The 24,790-nt window shown below is 39.5% G+C and overlaps 1 protein-coding gene across 1 annotated transcript in view; it reads right to left on the bottom strand.

Moving 5' to 3' along the window:
- Window positions 1-24,790, bottom strand: part of GATB (GLU-ADT subunit B) — a 150,389-nt gene that overhangs the window by 21,119 nt on the left and 104,480 nt on the right. Inside the window, exon 7 of the mRNA XM_089829628.1 lies at window positions 1,408-1,524. Within this exon, the coding sequence (XP_089685754.1) occupies window positions 1,408-1,524 (117 nt within the window). The remainder of the gene's footprint in view (window positions 1-1,407; window positions 1,525-24,790) is intronic.

Here is a 24,790-nt window from a genome sequence, read left to right as displayed (position 1 = left end):
GTGTGTATTTCGTCCTTTTCCTTCAGCTTGTTCTTATTCTTATTCAGTTGATTCGGCATTAGTCTTCATTCTCCTGCCTTCCCAGGTTCATCGGGCAACAACACCAAATGTTTACCGTACTTGGTAAAGAAATCAATGCATACAGACAATGGATCAGAACTTCTTATATTATTCGCATACACCAAGATATTACATTATGCTTATGATGAGATGATTTACAACGATCCCAGAGGGGGTATATATACATCCCGAGAAACCTTCTTGAAGGTGTCTGTCAGCTACATACAACATGTCAACTACATAATAAGAACCTTCCCGATACCGACAATAACCTTCTCGATACCGACAAGAACCTTCCCGATACCGACGAGAACCTTCCCGATACAACCTTGTCGGCCAATACCAATGACATACATCCCAATACACACCCTGTCGGCCGATACCGACGACACACATCCTGATACCGACGGCATGCATCCTAATATAGTATTTACTGATGACAACACATAACTGATGTGCTGAATCCTAAAGTGGTCTATGCTGGGATTGTCAAAAAACAAATTGTTATATCTGCATTCCCATTATAGAATGATGGTAGAAGAACAAGAGGAAGAAAAAAATAAAAATGAAAGAACAGATGATCAAAGCAATGGTAAGGACCAACTTGAACACCAATGAGAAGAACCCAATATGAAGTAATTTCAATGAATTAGGGTGCATATGTAATTATAGAACAATAGATTTGTAATTACAAATTCATTGTTAAGTTTCTATGATGAGAGTTTAACACAAACTAGTATGTACTTGAAAGAGAATCAATTTTGAACATAGTGATTATGAAATATAGAGTATATCCTATATGCCAAGACTAATAGTGGCTCACTGTGGTGAATATTTCTACATTGTATATTATTCCACAACAGCATCATAATTCATATCTTTTTTGTATGAACTGCACATGAAACATGCTTTTGAAATGAGAATGACAAGTCAACGTTCATAAAAGTAGCATCCACTAGTTCCACTGTATTTAAATTTTTCAGCTATGCATTACCAGCAAGAGGGGAGAAGAGACACATTTCAAACTTCTTTGAGAGACAATAAAGGCATACCAACACTTTAAACTGTTTTGTAAAGAGTCAACTATTAATTCTGTTTACTTTCCCCTGGCCTTGTCATCTTCAAATTATGGTCATATTGAGACTCCGTTGAAGCTGAGCTGGAGAAAATGCTTGGGAGCTTTAAGGACACAGATTTTATCAGGATATATTCAAAACATCTAAGAGAGAGGGGGAGAGGAAGCAAGGGAAGTAGAGAGGTAGTAAGGGGCAGAGAGAGACATTTTCAAATATGTTCGTATGACTAGGAAAGAAGATAAAAAATTTAGTCCAGGGTCATAATGCATACCTGACCAACAAAGAAACCTTGTAACTTTGTTTTACCACCACGATATTGCTCTAGTTGCTTGGGGTTATCTGCTAATATTTTATCTACCATAACTTCAATCACCTTTGGATCTGAAATCTGCTTGCAAGCATTCATCAAAAATTACATTAGCTAATGGTTTTTAATCAGGCTGCAAAATGCATAACATTTCACAAATGACAAGTATTTAAAATTTCAAGTATGGAAGGAGAGAAGACAAGGAGATAATCCATGTTACAATCTACAAAGAACTAGAAACAATAAAAAGATGATAACTATAATACAATATTATTCATTAAAGAGCCTATGGCCAGTAGAAATTAACTACATAATGAATAAAGGGTTCAATAGTTTAAAAACAATACATTGTGAAGAATAATGTTCTATAGTGTAAATGTATCGGTAAACTTATATCAGACTGTTGATTCTGATCTATATTTATATTAGACTGCAGTAATACTGATCTGTATTTTAATTTGCAGGTAATAATGAAACACTACAAATATTAATCAGATAATAATTCAATGTGGAGAAGCGTTTCTGTGTTTTTCCTTGAAATTTGATCTAAAGACTGTGAGAAGAGATAGAACTATTAATTGATTTCGATGGGTCTGATCCCATGCCTCCATTAATATATATACACCTTCTGAAGGTCACAGTATGGGCAGACATGTCTGTTACAGTGAAGAGGCACAATGAATTGTTATGTCAAAGAGCCCCAATCCTAATCGGGTATTTATGGTTATCAAACAAATATTCATTAGCCCTGACCTTGATTAGGTGTTAATATATATAACAATTGGTCACCGATCTGATTAAGAAAAGATCATAACCACGATCAGTGCTAGATAAATTTAGCAATTAATAATGCTCTATTTCAAGAGACTTGATCAGATTCCAGACATAGCACGCAATGGAAAATTTTGGTTAAATGCAAAGATGATTTGTGGATGGAAAGAATAACAATTCTAACTGACGCTACTTCTTGTCCTGCATTTTGTCACCACAAAATGTAGGTAATAGTACGAAACTTTTTCAAACTAGTTTCTCATCTCTCTAAGTTGAATTTGTTATCAATTGCTTAATGTTGATTGATCAATCAACTCCAATTCACTTAACAAAATCTTTTACTGAAGGCTTTCATCAAGTCCTTTTCGTTTTTCTATTTGTCGAGCCTATGCTTGATTTTTTAGGCCTTCAATGACCTTTTCTTCGTTTTTTAAGTGTGTTTGTTAGTTTTTAGTCCTTTGGTTTTGCTCAAGTCATGGCTTTCGGTTTCCCCTTCGATTTGATCTAACCTAGAGCTTAATCGGAGTTGTTTGTCAAAAGATATAGCCATTTTAGTGCCCAAGAAGCGGACATTTTTAATGCAACAAACACGAATTAAAAATATCATGTTATATTTCTAATTGGACATTCACTTTTTGAAAAATATAACTTAACTTCAATTTATGTTATGTTTTTAAGTTACTTTATCAATTAGATTTTCGCTTAAAGTAACTATAGTGCACTTTATGTTATATTTTTAAGTTGAGTTTACTTTTTGATTTTTTACTTACGTGACTATATTAACTATATAGTTCAATTTAATTTTTGACATTTAAATCAAATGTTCTAATAAATATTACTTATTATTTAATATTTACATGTTATATTATTAATATGATATATAAATATAATTTATGTCCCACTTAAGTAATATTTTATTGAAAATGAATTGACATGTGCTTATTAAAATCACTTAAAGTGGACCTTTTTCATGTCATTACATGTAAAAATCACTTAAAGTGGAACTTTTTAATGTCATTGCATGTAAAACTCAACTTAAAGTGTAAAATCACTTAAAGATGGACCTTTTTTATGCCATTGCATGTAAGCTCACTTAAAATGTGCAATGACATCGAAAAGGTTAACTTTTGCCTTGAGTTGCATATGCATATTTTTAAAACATGTAATCACCTCCAAAATGTGAGTTTTTAAACTGAAGACATGTTTTTAATATATGCATACACATCTAAAAGGTGAGTTTTTGCATCATAACATGTTTTTAATATATGCATACACCTCCAAAAGGTGCGTTTTGCATCAAAACACATGTGCTTGCCCTTCCAAAACCCATTTTTGGAGAAACTTCATGCAATGCTCTCAAGAACACATTTTTGAAGCTTTTGCTAAATTCCCACAATGAAATTTCTTGAAATCTTCTCCATTGGGGTCGTTTTTGCAAATCTATGAGTTTCCAAACAATTAATGTTGAGATTTCATACTAAAAACGAGTTCTCCATGATGATTTTCAGTCACTTTTTTTTCCAAAAACATCCATTTTAGAGTGATTTAGATCACATTTTTGCAAGGAAAAGAGGCATTTTGGCATCTTTGATAATTTGCAATACATCAAGGGTCATATTTTTGCATTTAGAAGTGAACAATGACTTATTTCATGCCCTTAGAGATTCACGTTTTTTTTTCAAAAACATCCCAAGTGCATGCATTTGCCAAAAACGTTGAGTGTTTGAGCATTCTTAGGGCACGTTTTTGGCATTGTCCATCAAAAACGCCTCATTTGCTGCTCACTACAGATTTCTCTCACAAAGTTTGAAAAGCTCTAAGTTTGTTGAAGAATTTTTCAATATTTGAGCTTTCCCTCCATTTTTGGCACATAATCATCATGTAAGTGAACATTTTCCTTCTTGTTAATAAATTTGTATTTATCTTCTTATTGATTTTGTTGCCATGGAAAGATTCTTTTTCTTTTGAAAATGATGAAATGGTTCATTTTCATGTTTTTGGTTTTTTCCCAAACTCCAAATTCAAAATTGCATATTGAAGTGCTTTGCTTGTTAACATGTTTGAGTCATTTGCCAAAGGTACATTTTCCTTTTGAAGCTTGTTTTGTGTTTTGTGTGCTTGCTTTCCGGTTTTTCTCTATTTTGGAGAAGTTGCAAGTGCTTGGGTTCTTTCCCAAGAACTTGGTCATGTTTCATTTCACTCCACCTTCCATTTCATGCAAGGACATCATCACATTCCGTTTCCATTTTTCATTGCACAACACTTTTCATCTCATTCGTCAAATGCGATTACATGATTTTCATCTCATTCATCATCTGCACGTTCATGTAATCTCATTTTCCACTATTGTTTTCATTCATCTCACTTTCCATATCCACTTGCACGATAGGATTACATGAAAAGCCTTACGAGTAATTGCATCTCCAAAACCCGTTTTTGACTTAAAGCCACTTTTTCAAAAGTCACAAATGTCATATGTAATGTTCCTGGCAAGCAATGGATTGATTAGAAAAGTGGTGTTACATGGAATTGCTGCAAATATGGCCTTGAATGAAGTCCGTACGATAAGGGGATGCTGCCTAGAGTAACCGTACGGTGGTGATAATGTGTTGCAGAGAATGTACGAGAATTAGAAAGAATGAACGAGGTCACAGGAAGCCGTATGGTTGGAATCCATACACTTATTTTGACTTGCAAATATCTGTATGCCAAGAAGGCTGACCATACACCGTATGGTGGTGAGGGAATCAGGAACAGACCGTACGGAGAAAGTCTGTACTGGAAGTGTGCAGCAGGAGTTCATATGGAAAGGTGAGTGAAAGCCATACGGTGGCTGAAAGGAGGTTGTATGGTGTCTTGAATAGGCTGTACGGTGATGATAAGAAGGCCGTACGGTGTGATTAGAGAGCCATATGTAGAGGGAAAACAATTGGAACTGAAACGCAGTCTTCCACCTATGCAAACACAGAGAATTATAGATGAAATCAACACAACAAGAGAGACTTGAAATGTGAACAACAATTTCCAAAAGATAATGTTCCGATTTGCTAGATCCGATCAGAATAACACATACACCAACAGAATAGGGTGAGGGTTGAATCCCACCAAAACCGCACAAGCCAAATAGGATAGGTCTTTCACTTCCGAAATGGTGAACAACAGGGAACCCTAAACAGAAGTTCGCAGTACAAAGAAATGTAATCCAAAGCATGCCTACAGACTTCCTACAAGTCGTGCTTAAATACCCGTCGGAGAAACCCTTCCAAGGGTGTACAAAGATAGCCAATGGCGACAAGAACTTCGAAAACAAAATAAAAATGGGTCTAAGATAAAATAAATCAATCGGCCCATTATAAAGATTAAATTATTATTTATTTTATATCAGAAACATTACATTCCTCTCGTCCCAAAATTTGCTTGTCCTCAAGCAAGTGCAATGCCAGGTGCTGGAGGATGTGTTCGCCTTCCCACTTTGCATCATCCAGCGGTAGGTGTTGCCAGCATACCAAGTATTCCTTCACAGCGTGGTTCCATAGGGTCTTTTCATGTACTTCAAGGATCTCGGCACATTCTAGAATGAGTTTTCCTTCTTCATTGAGTGGCGGAAGGTTAGTAGCAACTGTGACGTTTTGTCCTATGGCTTTCTTCAGACACGAAACATGGAAGACATTATGAATGCGGCTCTCCTCCGGAAGTTCCAGTTCATACGCTACCTTACCAATGCGACAGACCATGCGATAGGGACCATAAAATCATGGTTTCAATTTCTCCTTCCCTATTCCCTTTAATGAAGACTGTCGGTATGGCTGGAGCCGGAGATAGACCAGATCCCCAACTTCAAAACTCCTCTCTATCCAGTGTCTATTGCGTACATCTTCTATTGATTTTGTGCCTACTATAGGTTTTCTTTCAAACTCCTCAGTATGTCCTACCCCTCCTGAAGCCAGTCCCTCACCCTTGGAGTGCGACTGTCAACCAAAACTATGTCAATGAAGGAGAGGGGTTCGTACCCGTACAGAGTTTTGAATGGCGTCATCCCGATAGACGTGATACGTGGTGTTGTAGCAATATTCCCCTAGATGGATGCATTTTACCCACACGCGTTGTGTCGAGATGTAGTTCTAAAGGTAGCCTTCAAGCCATTTGTTCACAATCTCGGTTTGACCGTCCGTCTGCGAGTGGTAACTCGTGCTTCGTGATAATTTTGTCCCTGCTATCCAAAACAATTTTGTCCAGAAGATACTGACGAATCATCCATCCCGATCACTGACGATGTCTCGGGGCGACCCGCACAAGTGAAAGACTTCTCTATAAAACAAATCAGCAACTTGAGTAGCCTAAAGGTCAAAGGGGATGGCGAAGAAATGTGCATACTTTGTCAACCTGTCAACCACCACAAAGATACAATCCTTTCCGTTCACATCGGGAAGACCTGTTATGAAGTCGATTGATATACTTTCCCACTTATGTTCGGGAATTGGCAAAGGCTGTAGCAGCCCAACAGGCAAAGTGTGTTCGGACTTATTCTATTGGCAGACCGTACATTCTCTTACATGCTGCAACACGTCCCCTTTTAGTCCCTTCCATGAAAACCTCTCCCGAAGACTTTTGTAATTTTAAGGAAACCAGGGTGTCCAGACAGACGTGAGTCATGTACTTTCTTCAAGATCTTCTACTTCAGTTTGGATTCTGGCACCAGGTATATCCGATCTTTATAGTAGATGATATCATCCACCACTCTGTACTGATTGTCGTGGGTGTGGCCATCCATCATTTCACAGGCAAATGTATTCTTGGAGTATTCCACTAACAGTTGTGCCTTCCAGTTAGCTGAAATCTAGTCTAGTGAGCAAATGGTGGGTTTTCTAGACAAGGCATCTGCAACAACATTGTTCTTCCCTTTTACATATTCAATGTCGAAATCAAAAGACTGAACTTTGCTTACCCATTTTTGTTGCCGTTCATTCAAGTCCCACTGCTCTAGAAAATATCTAAGATTGTTGTGATCTGTACGGACAACAAACTTGGCACCTACTAGATACTACTGGAACTTGGTTAGTACATGTACAATGGCCAACATTTCTTTTTCGTAGATGGAATATAGGCATTCTACTAGTGTAAGCTTCCTACTCTCATAGGCGATGGGGTGTCTATCCTGCATTAGAACCGCTCTAATGCCTTCCCCGGACGCGTCACACTCCAAAATGAACGGTCGGGTAAAATCAGGCAATGCAAGTATGGGACAAGTCCTCGTGGCCTTTTTTAGCTTATCAAAGGTGAGTTGTGCCTCTTTGTTCCACTAGAATGACCCCTTCTTCGTCGGATCCGTTAAAGGTGCGCTGAGTTGAGAGAATCCTTTAACAAACCTCCTGTAGTAATTGCACAGTCCAAAGAATCCTCGCAAGTCCATGAGTGATTTTGGGGGAGGCTAGTCGAGAATAGCCTGAATCTTCTCCTGATGCAGTTGAACCCTGTATTTACTAATAACATGCCCCAAGTATAGTATCTTTGTCATACCAAACTCACATTTGGACTGCTTGGCGAACAAAGACTGTTCCTCCATGACACTCAGGACTTCATTCATATGCTTCAAATGCTCTTCCCATGTCCTGCTATAAATAAGATCATCAAAGAATACTAATAGATACTTACATAATTGTTTGTTGAAGATATGGTTCATACACGACTGAAATGTAGCAGGTGCATTGGTCAATCCAAACGGCATGACCAGGAACTCATAATGCCCATAGTGGCAGCGGAAAGCCATTTTCTCCACATCTTCCCTCATTCGGATCTGATGGTATCCAAAATGGAGATCTATTTTTGAAAAATAGACTGCGCCATGCAGTTCATCCAGCAGCTCATCTATACTTGGAATGGGATACCTATACTTTATTGTTTTCTTGTTCAACACGTGGTAGTCCACACACGTGCATCGTTCCGTCCTTTTTGACCAACACCACGGATGATGCAAATGGGCTAGAACTGGGACGGATCCATCCTTTCTCAAGCAATTCCTGAATCGTCCTTTCGATCTCATCTTTGAATTTCTTGGGGTGGCGGTACGGCGTGGTTATGACTGGCTTTGCTCTTGATTCCAACTCAATAGTGTGCTCAAACCCCCATGAGGTGGTATGCCTGGAGGAATATCTATGAAAACTTTATCATGTCTACTCAAAATATCCTGAAGTTCTTCATCCTGTGGAGGTGTTCAATGCCCCTTTATAGATTCCACGGAGATAAAGCAATGCATCGCCCACGCAACGTCATCGTGCCACAAGATTGCCTCCATTTGATGTGCAGAAACTTCCTTCGAACCTTCATTTGCCATTCCCTGGAGGACAATCTTTTTTCTGTCAACCACAAAAGTGAAATCCATCCGCTTGAAACTTTGAGTGTATTCATCAAGGGTCTCCATCCACTGTATGCCAAGAATGACTTCCATGTCAGCAAGGTCCACTATGAAGAAATCCTTCGTCACCGTGTGATTCGCCATTGTGATGCTTAGCTGAGGAACAAGGTGTGTGCAGGGCAGGAAGGTCCCTCTGGCTACCTTGACCTAAAAGCCTGCATGCGCTTCCGTAGGGAGACTTCTTTGTTTTACCAAGGATGAGTTTATGAAATTCAAAGTAGCTCCACTATCCAACATCACCATAACCTTTTGTCCTTGAAGGGTACCCTGTACACGAAAAACTATGCACCTTGGACTACCAGCCAAAGCAATGGATCCTCCGCATTGTACCAAAGCGACAATTCTTTCCGTACAATTTAGATTGACCATGTGGGTGTCACTATGGGGTGGGTCGTCTTTGACCAGCACTTCTTCATGTTTGTGTTCGTCCTCATCATTAGATACAACCTCAATGTAGTGGATCTTCCCTTTCTCGAGGCATCAGTGGCCAGGCTCCCAAGGTCCCTTGCAATTGAAACATAATTTCTTCCTTCAAAGTTCCTGTCAGGAAGCTTCATCTAATGATGGCTTCTTGGGCGTAGGTTTGTCCCTTAGGAACATCAGCGGTTTCGGATGTGAGTAACTTCGAGAGGATGAGGATGATGCAGATGACAATGCCATACTTTGTGCATTACTGATTGCTTCCGACAGTATAGACAAATTGAATCCCTTCACCCAACCTTTCAGCGGTTCTATCAGCCCATCCATGAAGAGCACTACCCGCCTTCTTTCGGAAATGTTCGTGACCAAAACAAAAAGTTTTTGAAACTCCGCAATGAATTGATCTACCAATCCAATTTGCCTTAGTTGCGCCAAATCTTTGAAATTGAGCTCAGGATCTTTCCCATCAAATCGTTCTATCAATCTCTCCATGAATTCCGCATAAGTCTTTATTTGATCATGCCCTAATGTGATGGTGTCGTGGTGCCACCATTCGTGCGCAACTCCCTCCAAGTGCAACACCACAAATTTGATTGCTTCTTCTGGCATAAGATTTAGCTGGAAGTGGGTATCAGCTTTCATTACCCACACTTGCGCTGATATGGAACCCGATCCATCAAATGGAGACAGATTCACCTTACTCAACTTTCTCCTGAGATCATCGTTAAAGTATCCTCCTCTGTTTCCGCCCCCTGAATATCTCATTCTTAGATCTGCGTAGTCTTTGTAGGACATGTCTTCTTCAAGGTTTGCATTTTCCCAGTCTTCTCTCATCTTTTCGAAAGTTGGTTGTCTCTCTTCGTGATGCGCTTCCGTCTGTGGTGGGAAAGTTGGCATGGAAGGTTGAGAGCATGTTGGCTGAGGGTGTGATTTACCCGACACTGAGTCTGCGCTGTGACCATTTTGTTCTCTACCAACTTCTTGAGAGTTTCTTCCATGAGTCTTTGTGTATCAGTGATCTATGCCTGATTTTGGGCAAGTTCCCTCAGAAGTGCCACATGTTCGGCACTACTCGGTTCCTGTTCGTCAGCCATTCGCTCAACGAAATGTATCCTTCTCTTCCGGCTATAAACTCTCATTCACCGTCCACAAGCTAGTAGGATCGAAGCGCTCTGATACCACTGTAATGTTCCTGGCGAGCAATGGATTGATTAGCAGAGTGTTGTTATAAGGAATTGCTGCAAATATGACCTTGAATGAAGTCCGTACGATGAGGGGATGCTGCCTGGAGTAACTGTACGGTGGTGATAATGTGTTGCAGAGGATGTACAAAGATTATAAAGAATGAACAGGGTCACAGGAAGCCGTACGATTGGAATCCATACACTTATTTTGACTTGCAAATATCCGTGTGCCAAGAAGGTTGACCGTACGTTGTACAGTGGTGAGGGAATTAGGAACAAGCCGTACGGTGAAAGTCTATACTGGAACTGTGCAACAAGAGTCCATATGGAAAGGTGAGTGGAAGTCGTACGGTGGCTGAAAGAAGGTTGTACAGTGTCTTGAATAGGCTGTACGGTGTGATTAGAGAGCTGTATGTAGAGGGAAAACAATTGGAACTAAAATGCAGTCTTGCACCTACGCAAACAGAGAGAATTGTAGATGAAATCCACACAACAAAAGAGACTTGAAATGCGAACAATGATTTCCAAAAGATAATGTTCCAATTTGCCAGATCTGATCAGAATAACACATACACTAATAGAATAGGGTGAGGGTTGAATCCCATTGAAACCACACAAGCCAAATAGGGAAGGTCTTTCACTTCCAAAATGGCGAACAACAGAGAACCCTAAACAGGAGTTCGCAGTACAAAGAAATGTAATCCAAAGCATGTCTATAGACTTCCTACAAGTCGTGCTTAACACCTGTCGGGGAAACTTTTTCGAGGGTGTACAAAGATAGCCAACGGCGACACAAACTTCAAAAACAAAATAAAAATGGGTCCGAGATAAAGTAAATCAATCGGCTCGTTACAAAGATTAAATTATTATTTATTTTATAACGAGAACATTACATCATATGCATGTTTTCCCATGTACTTTGACTTCATTTTTTCACCAAGACAACTATAAAGTTCACTTCACCTCAAGTTATTTTTCATTTTCATCTTTCCGTATGCACTCACGCCTCAATGAGAAAATACATGTTCTTCCACTTCTGATGGGGACACAATCCAAGAACAGAATGGACACAACAGAAAAGGGAAATTGTATTAACTGAAAAATAAGCTAGTACATTCAGTACGGAGAAAATAAACTTCAAAACATGCCCTAAGGGCTTACAATAGCATAAATGTGGAGATAATTTCCTAAGTTACACGGGTACCCCTCCCCCCCCTCCGGACCTCGAACTGGTTCGAACCGGTTCAAGGTTCGGGTCCGGTTCGACCAAGGTTCGCCTAGGGTTCGATTTTTGAATCCTGGTTCGAACCATGGTTCGAACCCGGGCGGACCAGGCTGGGAAAATCGAACTAGGTTCGAACCCAGCCAAGAACCCGCCCACGGACGCGAAATTAAAGTTATTTATTTGCATTTTTTAATAATTTTTGGGGTCCACGTAGCCTAAAAAGGTGTTATGAATTGGTTTTTTGCTCTCTCATAGTCATTTGTTGTTTCTAAACAGGCTGTTTTGCCTTGAAGGAGAGCACATAAGTTTTTGAGCAAGCATCCGATTGTGCAAGGAGGAGTTTGAAGATTGACTTGTTGGTGTTCTTGAAGTGTTTGTGCATCATTTATACACATTTGCAAACTTGCAATGGCTGGAAAAGGACCAAGAGGTAAGATCTTATTCCATTTACTATTGTTTTGTTCTAGTTTTTCCATTTTTTTTTCATTTCTCTTTCAATCTTCATATGTTCTAAGTTCTTGAATCTTTTCCATTATTTCAAAATTCGTCATTTTCTTGCATATAGATTATGAACATATATCTAATTAGTAATTTATTGCCATAGGGAAAGGTTCGAAAGTAATATCATCTACCTCTTCATCAATAGGCAACACCGAACAAAGAATGGAAACCAACTCTGATTCTCCTCTATGGAAGTATGTAGACATTATAAAACCCATTCCAGGAGGTGGTGCATTCCGTTGGAGATGTCGAAGATGTGATGTAGAGAGAAATAGTTCTTATTATCGTGTGGTAGGCCATCTATCTGGTTATACTGGAAGAGGAGTCAAGAAATGCCCTAGCAAAAATGGTGTCCCTATACCAAATCACACCGTGTTAAAATATATTGAAGAGCATGAGGCAACAGAAGAGAGAGAAGGACACAGGGCAATAGAACTCGGTAGTAGTAGCAATAAAAGTAAAAAAGCTAAGGGAATGCAGCCCCCCTCAGATGTTATTGTACAAGACCATCCATTCTTCAATACTACAATGGACACTGACACTGAATCTGTCCCCATTGTACACAAAAGAAAGGGGCCAATAGAAACTTCTTTTCAAAACAAGGCTCGGGATATTGCTGACATTAAGGTGGGAAGATGCCTCTATGCAAATGGGTTGTCTTTTAATGTTGTCCGCTCTCCGTTTTGGAAGGACATGTTGAGGGGTGCCAATGAAGCTCCAAAAGGGTATTGTGGCCCCGATTATGAGAAAGTGCGCACCACCTTGTTGGATGATGAGGTCCAATGGGTTGAAAATCAATTGAAGCCCATAAGGGACTCATGGGTTGAGACAGGGGTGAAAATTGTTTCAGATGGCTGGAAGGATTCTAGGAACCATCCCTTGATCAATGTCCTTGCGGTGTCCCCTAAAGGGGCAATGTTTCTAAAAGCGGTGGATTGTAAGGGCAAAGTAAAAGATGGGCCATTTATTGCTGATATCTTAATTGAGGCCATTGAACAAGTGGGTGCAAGAAACGTTGTCCAAGTCATAACGGACAACGCAAAGAATTGTAGAGCAGCAGGTTTGTTGGTTGAATCACGATATCCACATATCTTTTGGACACCTTGTGCAGTCCATTCACTCAATCTTATGCTACAAAAGATTGGGAACCAAATTGAGTGGATCAAAACAGTGTATGAAGAGGCTGAGGACATACAAATGTTTGTCACAAACCACCACATGACTCAATCTCTTTTCAAGAACTACTCAAAATTGGAGCTATTGAAGGTAAATGAACTTGAACTCAAATTAGTAATTTAATTTTTAATATTTGACAATTTTTTATTTTTCATATTTTACTTGTGCAATTGCCAATGTGTATACTTTTCTTAGTTTTCTAAAATATGTATCTAATAGTTGTTTTTTGCTCTAATTTATGTCACAGGTTGCTGAGACCCGTTTTGCATCACATATAATCGTCTTAAGACGACTTGTGTAAGTGAAAGATGCACTTCAAGGTATGGTAATCAGCAACAATTGGGGTGTATGGAAGCAAAAGAACACTAAAAGGGCAAACAAAATAAAGGATAGGCTATTGGCTGACTCATGGTGGGAACGTGTGGAATATCTCCTTAAGATCACCGAGCCCATTATGAGCATGCTTAGGTACACTGACATGGATAGGCCTTGCCTTGGAGAGCTCTATGATGGCATAGACTCAATGATTGAGAAGATCAGGCAAGTTATAAATGAGCAGGAGCAATATCCGCAAGAGACCTTTTTCAAACAAGTGCAAAAAATTATTGATGAAAGATGGAACAAAATGACCACTCCATTACATTTGCTTGCCTATGCCTTGACCCCCAAATACTATAGCTCACAATATTGTGATCTACCAGGAAGGTTGCCACCATACAGAGATATGGAAGTGTCTGACGGGTACCAAGCAGCATTTAGAAGAATATTTCCTGATGATGATATAAGAGATGTAATCATGGATGAGTTCATAGCATTTGTCAATGCTACAGGTCTAAGTAATGATGCTCTTCGTCATCGGTTCAAGAAGCATGCTCATGGTTGGTGGTACCTCCATGGCCAAAAATTCTGAACATTGCAGCCCCTTGCAATCAAAGTTATATCACAAGTAAGTTTTATTTTTTTTTAAATTAGCTCACTTTATCTTCAAAAGAATTTTTTAATAAGATTGAATTAATTCCTTTTTAATTGCCTACCCTATGTTGTCTTTATAGGTTGCTAGTTCTTCTGCATCAGAAAGAAATTGGAGCACCTATTCTTTCATCCACTCGGTGAAGCGCAATAGGTTGCAATCAAAAAAAGCCGAGAACCTGGTATTTGTGCATAACAACTTGCGCCTTCTTTCACACAAGAGTCAAGAATACAAAGAAGGGGAGACAAAGAAGTGGGATGTAGATGCAGAGATTGCAGACTTGGATGCTTCCATTGCTGCGCTTACAATTGATGATTTTGATAACTTTGATGCCAATACCATTGTTGATTCTGCTGCTGATCCCATTGGCCTTGGTGCAAGTAATAGCGTAGGCGAAGAAGGAGGAGATGAAGAAGAAGATGAAGAAGAAGAAGATGAATATGAAGAAGATGAAGATGAAGAATGAAGAACTTAGAACTAGAAATTCAGAATTTTAATAGATTTTCATTCTATTAGTTACTGTTAAACATTGAACGTGAAACAATGACACTTGAACTTGATATTTTAAATGTTTTGAATCTTTCATCTTTGATGTTGAAGTTGATTGAATTATGTTACTATATGATGGTATGCTCACCATGATACATTGATATGTTATTGTTTATGCTGTTTTAAAGTTTTAATGTGTTTATGGTACTATGCTACATTCTAATTTTAACTCATGCTTCATATATATATATATATATATATATATAATTTTTACATGTTTTTGTACTAACGAACCCAAACCTCTTTCCAAAATTTCGTCGAACCAGCTAACCGGTCCTCGAACCCGAACCCGAAACCGAACCACGAACCGGCAACTTAGATAATTTCTCCTTTTAGTACCTCCTCTCAAACTCCACTCTGAACTGCCTTTTACAATGCCAGAAATCTCCTTAAATAGACCTCGGAGGGTTAAGGACTAGGAGTACATTCTAGAAAGTGCTAGTAGGCATCCACCGACCAAATAGAAGGTTCCAGAAGCTGCATTAGAAGTCAACGCAAATCTAGAAGAATCCAGAAATGATAACCGAACATCCGGGAGGCATGACTTTTGAACCGTAGCTCCGATTGACAAATCGTTTACATTTTCGTAAAGCTCTCGAAGCGCTCTATAGCCCTATGGACCAGCTTCGCTCGTCCCCCATTTTTCGACCCTTTTCGAGGTCATTTAATGCCCCTAACCTGACTTTGAAGCATTCTTAGGAGGTCTCCACAACCCGAAAAACTGCAATAACTTTCAAACCGTGGGGCCTTTTGACCTGATTCTTTTTCTGGAATGCTCTAAATTACAATTACATTCATCTAGCCAATTTACACCTCTTAGTTCACCAAAATGATGGCTCAATTACATATTCCTATTTTTTCGGGATTTAGACGAACACTGATAGTGGAACTGTGAGAGTTGGAACCTTTATTTGACCCAAATGGGTATCCAAAAATGAAAACACATGAAACAGAAAGTAAGTCTAAGTATATTTTTTTGGGTGACACAGGATTGCCCTTATACCTCTGGATGCTCCTGCATCAGACACCCAGGGTAGATTGAAAAGTGACCCTGTCACTTTATGAATGGTAAAGGAAATCCCAAATGGGAAACCTCAACTGCTGAAATTCAAGTTGAGTCCTCGATCGGTCGTCCTTTCCATTTGACCAAATACTCTTCATACTGCCTGTTTCTGGTACTCCTAACCACACGATGATCTAGAATGTCTTCTATCTCCTCCTTCTTAGAAGCAGGAATTGGACATGGCTCTAACACCAGCTCCTCATCTGCACCATCATCGTGATACTCTGTTAAATCTACAAAGTTGAAAATGGGAGAAATGTGAATACCATCTGGCAGCTCCACTTCACATGCATTTCCTGAGTCATGTTTCTTCAAAATTTTGCAAGGGCCAAATTTCTTCATTTTCAGCTTGTTGTAAGTACCGGCTGAAAATCTTTCTTTTCGTAAGTGCACCATGACTAGATCCCCTACTTGGAATTCCTTATGTCTTCTCCTTTGATCAGCCCTAGCTTTATACTCTTGATTCATCTTGGTAATGTGTGCTTGAACCTCCTCATGTAGACGCTCGATATGTTCAGCAAATTCCTCAGCTTCAGCACTTGTCCTCTCCCCTTGTTCTATCTTCCTCAATTCTGGTGCAGTCCTTGGGCTATTCCCATATACAATTTGGAATGGTGATTTTCCAGTACTCCTATTTATAGAGTTATTGTAAGCAAACTCTGCTTGTGGTAGAATCAAATCCCATCCCTTGGACTTATCCCCAACTAAACATCTCAGCAAATTGCCCAGACTTCTATTTACCACTTCTGTTTGGCCGTCAGTCTGCGGGTGATGCGTGGAACTGAATTTTAGGTCTGTTCTCAACTTCTTCCACAATGTCCTCCAGAAATACCCCACAAATTTAGTATCTCTGTCAGAAACTATACTCCTTGGAAGACCATGTAGTCTTACCACTTCTTTGAAAAACAAGTCTGCAATATGGACAGCATCATGAGTTTTGTGGCATGGAATGAAATGTGTCATTTTGGAGAACCTATCAACCACCACGAATACTGAGTCATTACCCCTTTGTGTCTTTGGCAATCCAAGAACAAAATCCATACTTATGTCCTCCCATGGCCTTGATGGAACAGGCAATGGCTGATATAGGCCAGTATTGTGACTAAACCCCTTGGCAACTTGACAAACCTAGCAACTCTGTACAAACTTCTTCACATCCTGTGAAATTTGAGGCCAAAAATAATGTTCTCTAAGAATGGCAATGGTCTTATCTCGACCAAAATGTCATGCCATCCCTCCACTGTGTTTCTCCTTAATCAGATTTTCCCTCATGGAACTCCTTGGAATGCACAATTGACTACCCTTGAACAACATGCAATCCTGAATCAAATAGTCTAACCACTTGGTTCTATCTACAGCAACAAGTTCTTTACAAGCTTTCCATGCTTCAGGAAAATCAGGATCCTCGGGGTACAATTTCTTGAGTTCATCAAACCCAACTACTTCAACCTGCATTACTGTAAGCAACAATTGTCTCCTACTTAGTGCATCTGCAACCCTGTTAGATTTTCCACTTCTATGCTTCAACACAAATGTATAGCTCTGCAAGAACTCTACCCACTTCATATGCCTCTGATTCAATTTACCTTGGCTATTTAGGTACTGTAATGCCTGATGATTAGTATACAAAACAAATTCCTTTGGCAATGAATAATGCCTCCATTTCTTTAAGGCCTGAACTATTGCATAGAACTCTTGATCATAAACAGAATACTTCTTCTTTGCATCATTCAATTTTTCACTAAAATATGCAATAGGCTTACCTTCTTGGCTTAATATAGCCCCAATAGCGCTGCCACTAGCATCACAATCCACCTGGAAAACCTTTCTAAAATCTGGAAGTGCCAACACAAGCTGTTCTGTCACCTTCTTCTTCAGCAATTCAAAACTTCTCGCAACTGCTGCAGTCCATTTGAACTCTTTTATATCCCCTCTTATTGTATCAGTTAGGGGTGCACATATGCCACTAAAATTCTTAATAAACTTCCTATAAAAACTAACCAGACCATAAAATGATCTTACCTCAGTAGCAGACCTTGGAGTAGGCCATTCCAAGATGGTTTTTACCTTCTCTGGATCCATTTTGAGACCTTCAGGTGATATAACAAACCCCAAATAGACTAACTCCCTTTTTGCAAAGATACACTTCTTCAGATTAATTAACAGTTTCTCTTCCCTTAGCCTTTCAAGGACACTACGAATATGCAATAAATGTTCTTCCAAAGTCTTGCTGAAAATTAAAATATCATCCAAATAAACAATAACAAATTTTTCCAATAACTTCTTAAGTACCTCATTCATGAGCCGCATGAAGGTGCTTGGGGCGTTCGTCAATCCAAAGGGCATGACTAACTACTCATAAAGACCCTCCTTGGTCTTGAAGGCTGTTTTCCACTCATCTCCTTCTTGAATCCGTATCTGGTGATAACCACTCTTCAAATCTATCTTTGTGAAGTATTGAGCTCCACTCAAGCAGTCCATAAGATCATCCATCCTTGGCAAAGGAAACCGGTACTTGATGGTTATCCTATTTATAGCTTGAGAATCTGTACACATCCTCCACTCTCCATCCTTCTTTGGTGCGAGTACTGCAAGTACTGCACATGGACTCGGGCTCTCTCGAATCAAGCCCTTCCTCAACAGCTCCTGAACCTGTCTATATAGCTCCTCTGATTTAGTAGGAGTCATCCTGTGAGCAGCCTTGTTAGGCAAACTAGCTCCTGGAATCAGATCTATCTGATGACTGATTTGCCTTACTGGTGGCAATCCATCTGGAACATTATCAGAGATAATATCTCCAAATTCCCCTAGTAAATCTGAAACTTCAACTGGTATTTCACTACTACCTTCTTTATCTTTCCTAGGAATCAAAGCATAGCACATATGCTGATGTTTCATGCCATCTAAAAACATCCTTCTATCAACAAGACAAATCCTAGCACTGCTACATACCTTTTCACCTTCCTTTTTCATGGGCTTCAATTTGTGGCGAACTCCATCCTTTGTTAGAGAGTATGTGTTTGCATGCCCATCATGTACTGCATGTCTATCAAACTGCCATGGTCTACCCAACAATAGATGGCAAACATCGATCGGAATAACATCACAGAGAACTTCATCATGGTAACTCCCAATTTTGAATTTCACTAAACATTGTTCACTTACCAGGACCTTATGATCATCTTTTACCCAAGCAATCCGATAGGGCTGGGGATGTTTCTCCCTCTTGAGCTTCAGCTTAGAGACCATCTCTTCTAATACCAAGTTATCAGTGCTACCACCATCAATGATCACGTCACAACATTTATCCTCACACTTGCATCTGGTACGGAACAAACTCCTCCGTTGTCTTGGTTCAATCTCACCACTTAGTAGGACTCTTTCATTTACCAAGGTCTCTCCTCTTTCTGCATCCTCTGAATGTGATGATTGTGCATCCTCATCCACATGAGCAACCCTAGCTTGGCCCTCAGCTCTCCTATTTGTCCTTCCTTGTTGTTGAGGGCATTCAAAGGTACGATGACCTTCTTCATTGCAATGGAAACAGGTACCACGGAAGCCTCCTCTTCCTTGTCCACGTCCTCTACCTCTTCCTCTCTGATTTCCAAAGTCTTGATCATGGGAGCAGTTGAAACCCTCATTCCTCTGGTTCCTGCTAGTACCCACATCTTCATTTTTCTTTTGGGTTTCATTGCGGCCTCCAGATGATCTACCGCTTCCCCTTCCTCCTTGACCGCGCCCTCTTTGTCTTCCTTCAAACCTTTTATTCAACTTCTCTTCAACTCGTAGGGCAAATTGGTATGCCTCTTCAACGCTGGTCATTCTTACCAGACTTAATTCCTCCTGGATGCTAGGTAGCAACCCACTGATATAACGAGCAACCTTCTCCTTATTTGCTTCTGCATGCCCCGCTCTAATCAAGAGTCGGTAAAATTCCTCTTTATATTCTTGGACTGATCTTCCTGCTTGCTTTAACCCATGCATCTTCTTAAACAAATCAAGCTCGTAGTCCACAGGAATGAACTGCTTCTTCAATTTGTCCACCATGCGATCCCATCTTGTGATCTTTTCCTTTCCTCTTCTGTTTCTTTCCAATTGGACCTCTTGCCACCAGATTTTGGCATGGCTTTTCAGTTTGGCCTTTGCAAACTTAACCCTATCTGGGTCCCTGATATCCTCATACTCAAAGTATTCTTCCAGTTCATTGATCCAATCGATCAACTCATCTGGTTTCAGATTTCCTAAAAATACACCTACTTCAATTGTAGGTCTTTTCCCAAACTTAGTAATGGCCCTAAAAAGCCTTTCCTCTGCATGATTCAGAACTTCCTCGTCAAATTCCCCTTCTGGTCCAATTTCATCTTCTTCGTTGTCATCTTCACTTTCATCACCTACGGCCACAGTTGCTCCTTTATGGAGCTCCTCCTGCAATGCTTGTACCTGCCTTTGGAGGGCTCTAACCTCCTCAGGATTAATAGCTCTGGCCCTTCCGCCACGCTCTCTTCGTGGAGGCATCTTCTTAACTCAAACTCACAACCACACAGTCCTGGTGCAAACTGCCTCACAGTCGGCACTCTGTCTACACACTCAAGAAAACCAGCTCTGATACCACTTGATGGGGACACAACCCAAGAACAAAATGGACAAAACAGAAAAGGGAAATTATATTAACTGAAAAATAAGCTAGTACATTCAGTACAGAGAAAATAAACTTCAAAACATGCCCTAAGGGCTTACAATAGCATAAATGTGGAGATAATTTCTCCTTTTAGTACCTCCTCTCATACTCCACTCCGAACTGCCTTTTACAATGCCAGAAATCTCCTTAAATAGACCCCAGAGGGTTAAGGACTAGGAGTACATTCTAGAAAGTGCTAGTAGGCATCCACCGACCAAATAGAAGGTTCCAGAAGCTGCGTTAGAAGTCGACGCAAACCTAGAAGAATCCAGAAACGGTAACCGAACTTTCGGGAGGCATAACTTTTGAACCGTAGCTCTGATTAACGAACCGTTTACATTTTCAGAAAGCTCTCGAAGCGCTCTATAGCCCTATGGACCAACTTCGCTCATCCCCCATTTTTCGGCCCTTTTCGAGGTTATTTAATGCCCCTAACCTGATTTTAAAGCATTCTTAGGAGGTCTCCACAACCCGAAAAACTGCAATAACTTTCAAACTATGGGGCCTTTTGACCTGATTCTTCTTCTGGAATGCTCTAAATTACAATTACATTCATCTAGCCAATTTACACCTCCTAGTTCACCAAAATGATGGCTAAATTACATACTCCTATTTTTTCGGGATTTACACGTATACTGATAGTGGAACTGTGAGAGTTGGAACCTTTATTTGACCCAAATGGGTATCCAAAAATGAAAACACATGAAACAGAAAGTAAGTCTAAGTATATTTTTTTGGGTGACACAGGATTGCCCTTATACCTCTGGATGCTCCTACATCAACTTCCCATGTCATTCCACATTTCGCATCTCATCCATTATCTGCACTTACACGTAAGCTCATCCTCCATCCGCATTCGCACCTCATCTCACTCTCCATCCCTCATTACATGTTGCACTTACAGCAATCCATTTTCCATACAATAACGTCTCAAAAACCTAAGTCACGTTTTTGAAAATCAGCAATCTTCATTTGCATGCATTCCCATGCATTCCGCTATCACACATATCCATTTCCTTCCATTTTTCACTTCCATATCTTTTCACTCCACCTTCCATCTCCATTTGCTACATATGTATATGATTTCTCTTTGAGATCATTTCATCGGATCTACAAAGTTTCAAATCCGTACTCCAGCCTTTATTGTTGATTGAGAATCAACTTGTATGGCAATTTCCTCTGATGATGTGTTTATATTTTGGGATTTTTGTGTTGTAGCACAAGCGCAAGAGATGCCCTCACCATCTAAATCTAAGGGCAAGATAAAATATCAGTTTGATAAAGAGTTGGCTCATGCAACTCCATCTCAAGTCACATCTATTCTTGACAACGTGTTGGACACGAAGATCAAACACGTGGAATGACTGATCTTCTGTGAAGAGTAGAAACTCCTATTGGTCATGAGATGAAATGTATCAAGGGAAGTCATATTCATTTGGTATCTACATTTCCCATGGCTGCCATGGAACCTGAGTTTGTTCTCGGGTGTGCAAAACGTTTCAGCCCAAAATCAAAGACAATCAAGGATGTTGATGGCAAGGTTATTATTAGTCTTGATCCAGAAGTTATTGACCAAATCTACAAAGTGCCACATAATGCAAAATGCATAGATCTTACCAAAGAATCATCTTTGGAAATCTGGAATGAAAAAAAAGGGAGATTATCAGAAGTACATAAATCAATACTAGTTTGATAATAAAAGGAGTGACTTCTCGAGATGGCCAAAGACCATTCATAGGTCTAACTTCAAGCAAGAGTACAAAGACCTTATCATTCTTCTCAGCAGGGTTTGTGGTCTTAAAGATTCCATTGATTTCGAGTCATGGATGTATAAATTCATCTTCTAGATCATTAATAGCAAAGAGCATATCTTTTGGGGTGAACTGATTATCACTGCACTCTATCAACAGTTGCTCAACATAGGGACTTCAGTGCCTTTCTACGTGAATTCTTACCTTGTTTACATTGTTGCTACCATGGGGTCTTTCTCTGGCCTTTCAACCAAAGGAGATCGTCTTCAGATTCCAACTTGGGATTAATATGATCAAATCACACTGGCTAATAGTAAGTTCCATTACAAAAGAGTCCAAGATGTTTTCTTTGGGCATTTTCGATACTTGTTTGATAGACAGTTATCCATCAAAAGGGTATCTAATGAAGCTTGGGAATAGGTAAATCAATATGGTTGTATCTTTATCCAGTTTCCAACTTTTACTTATTTGAGAGTTGGATACTTTAAAGGTGAGTCGTATACCTTACCTAGGTATGCTACTAATAAGATCATTCTGATGGAGTTAGCTAGATAACTCATGGAAGTGCAGTATGATCAATATACTTTGCATAGGCCTGGTTTTGGTATTTGTTCTGCCAAACCCTTGGCGATTGGTAATCGTTTGATTAATTTTGTACATAAAGCAAGACATATGGAAGCAAAATATCAGTTAATTACTTTGAAGAAGTTTAAAGTCAGATTTGACTTTGATTACCGAGAAATGAATTCTCAAACCAAGAGGGCTTTCACACATGTTCATTGGATTGAGGATGTTTGGATTGATATGAGAACAGAGTTGGATATAATGAAGATGGATTACTGCAGATTAACTTTGCAGCAAATCATTGATCTTAACATGCTTGAGATCCCATCAAATTTCCAAATCAAGATGACGGCAACATTCTTGATCCGAAATATCATCAGGTTGGTTTTAATAAAAGGTTCCCTTTTCTATTCAATGGCAGCAAAAAGAAGGTACATCTACTTTGGATAGATTTCAATCCATTTTGACAAACACCAACAAGTGGCTGAAAATTAAAGGCCTAAAAAGGGTTAATCCTAAATTGGGTTTGGATTGTGGAAGTTTTGGCCCTCTTGGAAGAAAATCACAGCTGAAAATTGCAGGAAAAGATGGAGCTTCCTCTTCTAATGTGAAGAAGTCTCTTAAATTCAAGTTGAGGGCGAAAAGAGATCTAAATCATCTCAAATCCCTGAACCAGTTCAAAAATCAGAGAAAAAGTCAGAGGAGTTGGACAAACAATCAAAAGAAGAATCAGATGAAGAAGATGAGGAAGAAGGGGAAGTTATGATCATATCTCCTCCAAGACCTATTGTGCTTATTTTGCACTAGGCGGATGGTTCACGGGCACAACTTTTGTGACTTCGTGGTATACTCACGGGTTGGCCAATTCCTACTTGGAAGGTTGTAATTTTTTAATTGCTATAGTTTCTACGTCTGCTAATAGTTTGGCACATTCTTTGCTACTATTATGGGGTCCTGAAGCACAAGGAGATTTTACTCGTTGGTGTCAATTAGGTGGTCTATGGACTTTCGTTGCTCTTCATGGTGCTTTTGCTCTAATAGGCTTTATGTTACGCCAATTTGAACTTTCTCAAACTCATGCACCATCCATGCATGAAGCACCTTTTCTGGATGAGATAGATGATGATGTGGATTCATTTTCCACTATTTTCACACCTTCTATTCCAGTTTCAGAAGTCAATACATTGGCTTTTCCTATTTCTTCAGTTGCTCCTCTTATTCTAGCAAATGAACAATGAATATTTGGGAAATGTGTTTGAGTATTTTCCAACTCTTACAAAGGGTCAAGTTTCTCAACTTGGTACATCTCTGATAGGTTTTGAGCTCTTCATGACAAAATCCTCTCATCGTGCACCTATGAATTCAGTTGTGCAGATTGAATCTTGTTCAGTCACAACAAAGATACAATTAGGATCAATGCCAATGGTCTCCACTGTACCTGCCTCCACAGATAAAAGTTTCAACTTGCTTGAATGGTTGAGAAAGCTCACAATGAAGAGAAGAAAAGTTGTTGTACCTCTAAATAACCTTCCTATCAAGAAAACAAGTCCAAATCTTTGAAAGATAAGATTGTTTCAAGAATCTTAGTTGATTCGGAGAAAACCAAGTTTGTAGAAGTTGTTGAGCCACTGGTGGACAAACCTGTTGAAGAACTTACCCATTCTGATTACAAGTTCACTAAGGTCGAAATCGAGAAGTAGCCACGTTTGAGTTGTTTGGAAGATGCTCAAGATGCATTAGCTAATGTATTGAAAAGCAATCATGAATTATAGGAAAAGAAGAATCAACTCAAACAAGAGGTTACTCGTTTAAATGAAGTCATTCGGCAACAATTTGCTCAAAGTGTTGTTATTGTGTCTCAGACATCCAAGGAAAGAAATTTGATTGAAGCCACCAAGTCTTGGATAGGAGAAGTCATCTCTGAAGGAGTTCGAGCCATTACAGAAACATTTGCAGTTCTTAAGCGTGTCAAAGAGATGAATGAAATGGAGCAAAACTTGATTTCCTCGATTCGAGAAGCAGATGATTTGAAGGAAATTCTCAATCACTGGGATGAGATTGCTAAATTTGATTTAGATGTCAT

This window comes from Cupressus sempervirens, chromosome 5 (genome assembly GCF_028749045.1).
Source record: "Cupressus sempervirens isolate cs-2001-9-10 chromosome 5, ASM2874904v1, whole genome shotgun sequence".
Taxonomy (NCBI): Eukaryota; Viridiplantae; Streptophyta; class Pinopsida; order Cupressales; family Cupressaceae; genus Cupressus; species Cupressus sempervirens.
Note: the sequence above shows the minus strand (reverse complement) of the source record. Positions and strands in the feature narration are given on the sequence as shown.